The sequence below is a fragment of the Coffea arabica genome, chromosome 7e (assembly GCF_036785885.1).
Source record: "Coffea arabica cultivar ET-39 chromosome 7e, Coffea Arabica ET-39 HiFi, whole genome shotgun sequence".
Classification (NCBI taxonomy): domain Eukaryota; kingdom Viridiplantae; phylum Streptophyta; class Magnoliopsida; order Gentianales; family Rubiaceae; genus Coffea; species Coffea arabica.
The window spans coordinates 45,161,114-45,169,229 of record NC_092323.1 but is presented as its reverse complement, the minus strand read 5'-3'; the positions used below and the strand labels follow the sequence as shown (position 1 = coordinate 45,169,229).

The 8,116-nt window shown below is 36.3% G+C and overlaps 1 protein-coding gene across 1 annotated transcript; it reads left to right on the top strand.

The window, feature by feature from the left end:
• Positions 1-1,560: 1,560 nt before the first annotated feature.
• Positions 1,561-6,964, top strand: LOC113701621 (putative late blight resistance protein homolog R1A-4). Its single transcript, XM_027222369.2, has 3 exons — positions 1,561-1,686; positions 1,908-6,357; positions 6,744-6,964. The coding sequence occupies exon 2, from the start codon at positions 1,920-1,922 to the stop codon at positions 6,333-6,335; it is 4,416 nt and encodes a 1,471-aa protein (XP_027078170.1). The 5' UTR covers positions 1,561-1,686; positions 1,908-1,919; the 3' UTR covers positions 6,336-6,357; positions 6,744-6,964.
• The last annotated feature ends 1,152 nt before the right edge of the window (positions 6,965-8,116 follow it).

Below are 8,116 nucleotides of genomic sequence, written 5' to 3'. Positions count from 1 at the left end.
ATTTTTTTCTAGAGGGAATGGTTTGTTTTGTGATGTTATCATTTTCCTTTTTTTTTTCGTTTCATGATGACTTTAATATCATCTTCTCAAACATTTTTAAATTTTTTTTTAGAGAGAAGAGTTTGTTTTTGATGTTATAATTTTTAAATTTTTTTCCCTGTTCATATTGACTTAATGCCATGTGCATATCTTTTTTTTTTTTTTTGGTCAAACAATGCCATGTGCATATCAAGTGCACCTAGATTTGAGAATTGGAAGAAACTAGAGAAAATACCTGTTCTTAATTGATCACAATTGTATAATGGCAGCCACGACGTGGATCGTGGAAAGTGACCCTCTGTGGTTTTAGCAAACTAGCTCACGGTTGGAAAGCTCTGAACCTGCTTGATTGTTAACGTAATTCAATATTTAAATTTAATGTATTTAAATTTAATATATTTAATAATAAAAAATTAAATATTTAAATTAATTAAATATTTCTGAGTTTGTTTGGATAAGAGTTTATTTAGATGATTTATTTGAGATATTTACTGTAGCACTTTTTGTGATGTGATGTGTGTGAAATAACGTAATTCAATATTTAAATTTAATATATTTAAATATATTTGATAATAAAAAATTAATATTTAAATTAATTAAATATCACTGAATTTTCTAAACAAAATTTACTCTTAAAAATAAATGATAAGTTATTTATTTATCATTGAATGTGATATATATTCATATGTATTTAATTTAATAATTTAATAAATTCAAATGTATATCTACAGTTGATTGTTTAAAGGTCTAACAGAAATTTTTCACGAGTACCTTTGTAGTCATGCACTAATTTAAGTCTCCTTTCCCATGCCATTGCTGGGAAAATTTCTAATCTATAGGTCCACATTTCCAATAATTGTACCACTACAGGGCCAAGAATCAATAACAAGACAGTAGTGACTCCTTACCTACTACTAGTGCCGCTATTTTGTCCGGTATAATGGACCCATCTCACTTGCAAAAGAGTCAATTCCGACTAGAGAGGGAATACAAGGCTTGGTTTAGATGTCACTGTTCGTTCGCTTGCGTGCATAGTTGAATGCATTGAGATGGTAAATTATATGTAACCCCTTTTATAATTATATATAATATCAAATGATCCTCTTAAGATTTTAAAATAGCTATATAACTCTTTATAATTTTAGATAAAATAGAAAATACATAGAATGAATCATCGGTTATGGCAATCGAATAAATATTCATTTTATGATTTGCATAAATATTCATTTTATCTCCTTATAGCTTTTATATTTTACCCAGATGATCTCCTTGTAATTTTATGCAAGGTGACTAGGCTGCTGTTCGCTTTGGTATTTAAGTAGGGAATTATTGGTATTTCAACTTGCGACACTGTGAAATTTATTTTGCATCAAATTTTCACTTTATATGAAATTGTAAGGGATGAAATGAATATTTTAAAATATTAGAAGAGTCATATGATAATAGGTGAAATCACAGGGAGGTTACCTGTAATTTATCCAAATATTTTAAGGGGTTTGGTGAGTCTCTTGCAGAGTTTTCCCCCATCAGTTGACTCTTTTCTTTCCCCTCCTCCAAAGCTCGGAAACAACCATCTAGCTTTTCTTTTCCAGTAAGACGTTTTCAATTATTTTCAGCTTCAAGCTTGTGCAGAAGGTGCTAAAGCAGGTATTCTTCTTCCCACTCTTCATGACATAATTCATTTCAATTGATGTAATAAAATGTAATGACATATCTGAGTTAAGTTTTGACTAATCAATGCATCGTTTACCTTTTACTAACTTTGGAAATACAAAAAATTTGGAGAGATAAATCTATAGTAGAAATACAAAAAATTTTAGTAGAAATACATAAAGTTGTTATTGATTAGAGAGATGGATCTGATGTAGAAAAATTTGGAGATGATGGCTTCTGCCGCTGGTGCTGGTTCTTCTTCAAGCTTGGATCGCCTTAATTCTGCGCTGAAACGCATAAAGAATCGCTCTGTCATCCTGTCAAAAGTCACAAATGATTGGAAATTTTTGAGAAAACTTTGGAAATCCGCTCATGAGAGGAGTGAAGCCGCTACAGATGAGGAGAAGAGGAGTATGGACATCTGCCTCAAGATTGAAGCTACAGCCGAGGAGATTGCCCAGGAACTTTCTCGTTTCCGTACAGAAAAGATGGTGGATGATCACCATATAAAAGATGAAGAAGCCCTAAACGAATTAGCCCATGATTGTGGAACAAAAACCAAGCGCTTGATTGCTAAAGTTGCAGAAGCTCTTGACCGTTTGTACTTGATGTGGTCAAGAGGAGGCGGCGGCGGCAGCAGCGACAGCAGCTCATTTGTATTTGATGACTCCTTTTGCAAATATTTACTACTGTATGTACGGTCAACTGTGTCCTTGATGGCAGCTAATCACTGGGGTTATGAAGATTCTGGTGTAATGATCCATTTCCATTCCTTGTATTATAATACAAGGAACATCGAACATTACCTTGTTTCATTATTTCATGCCCGCAAATTCCTGGGATCAGGAGCAACAACAGATGCTCGTGGGCTGCCTAGTTTTGATGCTTGCGTTGGCCATGTTTTATCCCTGGCCCTACGGATTGCAAGTTGGTGTAGTGATTGCTGGTTAAATTGCAAGGCAGGCCGAATCCAGGTGATGAAAAGAGAGCTGATTGAGTTCCTGGTGAATCTGCACAATGAAATTCATCCTAGTAATCCCAAATTCATGGGTTTCCATCTCAATTTCCTTATGGTTCTCTCGTGTTCCGAGACGGTTGCGTTTAATGATTTTCTGCGCAGTTTTTGCGACTATCTATTTTGTGGTAGAGATGGACATTTTCGACACAAGGTGTTTTCACTGTTACAGCTCTTTCTCTACGCTACTTCTGTACTGGATGATGAGGACACAGCACGAAGTTTCATTCCAGAAATTCATGCAGTGCTAGTAGAGATGGCATCTACATTTGAATCAACTGGTCGTAATGGGAAAAAACTGGACAACTCACCACGCTGTTCTGAGTTGCTTACAAAGATTTGTCTTCTTGAAGCAGAGCTTTTCCTTGTGGTGCAAATCCATGGCACGAAAAGGAGTAGAAACATTTCTTCCCTTTCCTCCAGTATGCTTCCCGATTTTGACGATATCATGGACAACTGTAGACAAATCCCCAAAAGTCTGCGCACATATTCTGAGAAGTTGCCATTGGGAACGAGATTAGATGGGAAAAAATTGTTGGCACTGATTGAATCAACATTCAAGGAGGAAAAAACTCTCTACGAGTCATCTAGGCGCAAGGAAATCACAGCATCTGCAGCGAAAAACTCACTTCTATTACTTCGTTTTAAGATTGTGATTTTCAAGGGAGAGTCATTTCTGACTGAGCTGTTACTTCTAAAGGGCAGGAATGACGAAAGGCTAGTGGCTCGTGGGAAAGATAAAATGAAACTCCACCTTCAGAAGTTTGAGTATATCACACTAATTCTCTCAGACGAGAGAATTAAGGTCAGGGACGTATTAGAAGCAATTGGAGAATCCCTTAGGAGGCTGACATGTTTCTCTTACTATTTCCTTAACACACGAGATGAAATGACCAACCTTCCAATTTCTGAGCTGTTAGATGAGGCGAAGCATTTGACCAAGGCAAAGCTCACAGAGATTATCCCTAAATTTCCAAAGTTTGATTTCCCCAAGTCTTCCAATCTGAATTTCATTGATTTTATATGGAGAAACCTTGGGGAACCGCTGAAATATAATTCTGCATCAACTGCATTGGCGAAGCACCACATGGAAGAGATTCAAATACATCTCCAGTCATTGAAGTCTTCTCTTGAGAATGTTTCACAGTTGGACATTGATGAGCATCCAGAGCTAGAAGATCTTGTTGATCGAGTCACTGATTCAGCATATAAAGTGGAGTACATAGTTGATTCAATTGAGCTTGATGCTCAATGGCAGTATTTCTTCTGGTTGGACAATGTGCTGGAGGAGTTGAGACTTCTCAGCGAGAAGGCCAGGAAAATTCATTTGACAACTCCTGATGCAAAAGTCCAAGAATCCAAAAATGTCACTCTGGTTTCACTTGACAGGTCATCAAGAAACAGTACAACAGCAATTGACGAAATTGTGGTGGATATTAGCAACAGAGAAAATGAAATTTGCAACCAGCTTATTTGGGGATCCTCAGAGCTAGACATCGTTTTTATTGCTGGAATGCCTGGTTTAGGCAAGACAACATTGGCGAGGAAGGTGTATAGCAGTCTTAATGTCACGCACCACTTCCATGTTCGCTCATGGTGCACTGTTTCCGAAAAATATGAGAAAAAGAGATTATTGCTTGAAATTCTAACAGGGATTTGTGAGCCCACGGAAGAGATTCGCCGAATGAGGGATGAAGATCTCAAACATGAATTGCATAAGTTGTTACTTGAAAACAGGTATCTCATAGTTATGGATGACGTTTGGGATGCTGAAGCTTGGAATTACTTGAAAGACTCATTCCCAAAGAAAAAGAAAGGAAGTAGAATTCTCTTCACCGGTCGCCTCCGTAGCGTGGCCCTGGAAATTAAACGGGAAGGAGAAGGTTTTCCTCTTTCTCTTAGCCTTTTTTCTCAGGAGGAAAGCTGGCAGCTGTTAAAAAAGAAGGTATTCAAGGAAGAAGGTTGCCCTGATGAGCTGTTGGGAGTTGGAAATGATATTGCTTACCGCTGTCAAGGATTGCCTCTTGCTGTTGTTGCAGTTGCTGGTATACTGAAAATGACAGAAAAAAGCCAAAATTCGTGGAAAAGAATAGCAGATACCTTGAGCTCACAAATAATTGACAATGAAGGAGCTTGGTGCAAAGAAGTCATAGATCTCAGCTACAAACACTTGCCAGAATATCTTAAATTGTGCTTTCTGTATTTGGGAGCTCTTAATGAAGATAGAGATATTCTTGTCAGCAAGTTGATAAGGTCTTGGATCGCAGAAGGTTTCATACCAGAAACTATGGAAGGCTTTGAAGATGTGGCCGAGGCTTTCTTGATGGATCTGATTGACAGAAGCTTGGTGATAATCTCCAAAAGAAGATCCAACGGCAAGGTTAGAGCATGTCGCCTCCATGATCTTGTCCGTGATTTCTGTAAGTCTAAAACCAAGGATCAGAACTTCTTTCAGCTGATAACCAGATCTGACAATCCATATGCTTCATTTCCTAGTACAGATTACGGTTTTGAATTTGATTTTTACTATCATTCATTTCCTGCATCATTTGCATCCTATCGGTTGGCTGTATATTTGAAGCGAAACCACTTTGTTGAATCAAATCCTTCTGGCTTGGCCACCCGTTCTTTGTTGTTCTCTGCGTGTACAGATTCTAAACCAGACCGTCCTTATGACATCTCATTCATTTGGAACAAATTCAAATTACTTAGAGTGTTGGATTTTGAATGCTTCAACTTGGGTATTTCATTTCCTGTTGAAATTGGACTTCTGGTACAGTTGAGATATTTAGCAGTTGGAGGCTATCTGAAATCCATTCCACAATCGATAGCCAACCTCAGGAAACTAAGAATTCTTATTGTTAACGGGTTAAGCGGTAAGATCATATTACCGAATACTATTTGGAGCATCACAAGTTTAAGGCATCTTCATGTAAAAGTCCATGTTGCTTTTGACTCGGATGATAAAGAGCTTGGTGATGGCTCTATGTTAGAAAATCTGGTCAGCTTTTCCTGTCCATCTCTTTCTTGTGGTGAGGATGCAGAAAGGATAATAAAAAGGCTTCCAAATCTTTGCAAACTGAGTTGCATATTCTATGAATCACCAGATTCTTCCACGAATTGCAATCAGTTTCCGAGATTGAACTGTCTAACACATTTGGAGTCACTCAAGATATTCTATTGTGGAAGCCCTCTTAACAATGGTGAGTTCAACCTCCCTTTGAATCTAAAGAAATTGACTTTATCAAACTTTCGCCTTCCGTGGATTCATATTTCCACAATTGGGAGACTACCAAACCTGGAAGTTCTCAAGTTACATTCTGGTGCCTTTGAGGGGAAAATATGGAATGTTGAAGAAGAGTTTAAGAATCTCAAGTTCTTGAGCTTAGACAATCTGAACATTGCTCAATGGAATGCCTCTTGTCATAATTTCCCCAAGCTTGAAAGACTTGTCTTGCAAAATTGCAAAGACCTTGAAGAAATTCCAGAGGACTTTGGTATGATAGGTTCATTGCGAATGATTGAAGTGCACTGGTGTGGAAAATCTGCAGAAGAATCAGCGGAGCAGATTAAAAAAGATTATGGAGATATCAAAGTCTTTATTAGGAGTTCAAATTTGAGATCATGAGCATGATTTGGATCACATACTCGTAAGTCTATTTAATGAATTTCCAGCTGCTTATACAACTGCTTCATTCATTTCTGAGATGATATCTCTTGTATTTCTGTTTGCTTCATGACATATAGCTAGTTAAGAACTACTTAGGCTGCTGTATCATAAATTGCTTAGTCTTGTTAAATCTGGAAAGGCATTTGCTGTCCTCTTGAAACTCATTGCATCTTGTTGTCTTAATTCTAGTACTAACTTGGATTTAAACTTGTTAGTACCGTTAATTGCTAATTTTGCAACTGACCACTTGCAACTTCTTAATCTAGGATTTTGGTTTGGTAAATCATGTATGAATCTTGCCCCTGAGAACATTTTCTTGGCCTTCTTTGGTTCAATTTGTGAAAACTCATCATTTAGATATTCCAGGGAATTGGTGCTCTAAGGAATGGGAGGTTGATGTCTATAACTTGAAGATTCGGCTGGAACTTTAAAGGTTTTTGTTCACCACAAGCAAGAAGTTGATACCAAGCTTTGCATTACATTGGAACCTTGTAATTTTGTATTGTAGATTATATTTTGGACCTAATGTAGCATTCTGGTTGTGATTGCTATAGTTATTGAGCTCTGCCTACTTGTTTTATGCTGAATTCATGATGAACTGATGAAGAAGGGAGCTACTAGATGTGTTATCGATGCTTGTTTGATGAAACTGAAATGCAATTGCTTGTTATTATCAAGACCACCTCTTTTTTTTTTTTTCCTAACACATTCTGAAGCCTAATATTAACCAAATTTGATATTAAATCTGAAAGGTATTTAATTATACCTGGTAATTAGGCGGGTTGGGCAGGTTTTGGGCGGGTTAATATTGGGTTTTTACTTAAATGAGTTATACCCAATCCGCCCAACTTTAGATTGGGTTAATTTTGGATTGGGTCATATTGGGTCATCTCAAACCCATGACCCAAATATGACCCAATATATTAATTAATAGATTTTGATACACAAATTCTATCAAATACATTTTGCATACAAAAAAAATTTTTCACACGCTAAAACACTTTCACGGATACAAACAAATACTCACTTCTTAAGTTTTAAAAAATACACTATTTTTACACACTAATATACTTTCACAAACACACACGTACTAACAGCTTAAAGTTTAAATTATTTGGATGAATTCATTGGTTTTTATACAAGTAAGGATTTTCAAATTGGATAGTGGATATAGTTTTGGTCCAAACTAAGAGACCGAAGCAACAAATTTTGTTCAAATTGAATATAGCATGAAAAAATGGTATACCAATATGAAGCAATGCAAGTTCAAGATCTCATTTTTAGGACTTTCTTCTTCAACTTGTTTAAATTTAGTTAAATATGCAATATTCCAATTCCAATTATAGTCAGTCCTAGTTGTATATATATATATATATATATTCATGGTGATTGGTGACCAACCGTAGAATCGTTGAATCAATGCAACCAATTCTCGTAGTACAATATTTACTTGCATATCTTACACTAGAAATATGCATTTTTAGGATATTGCGACTGGAAGAATAGAAATGCAAAAGGGGAAGCAAAAATGAACCCAAAGTGGGATTGAAATTTTGTTTCTTTTGATTGAAAACGTTGTTAGCAAGGTGGGGAAGCTTGTGGTGGTGGAGGTTTATCCGCTGGAAACATACATTCGCTACTTGCTGGTCTTTTCTTGTTCCTTAATTTTAATTTGTTAATTTGTTTAATTATTTTCTAACTTAAGTTGGGTAATGGGTACCTAACATAAATACCCAAAC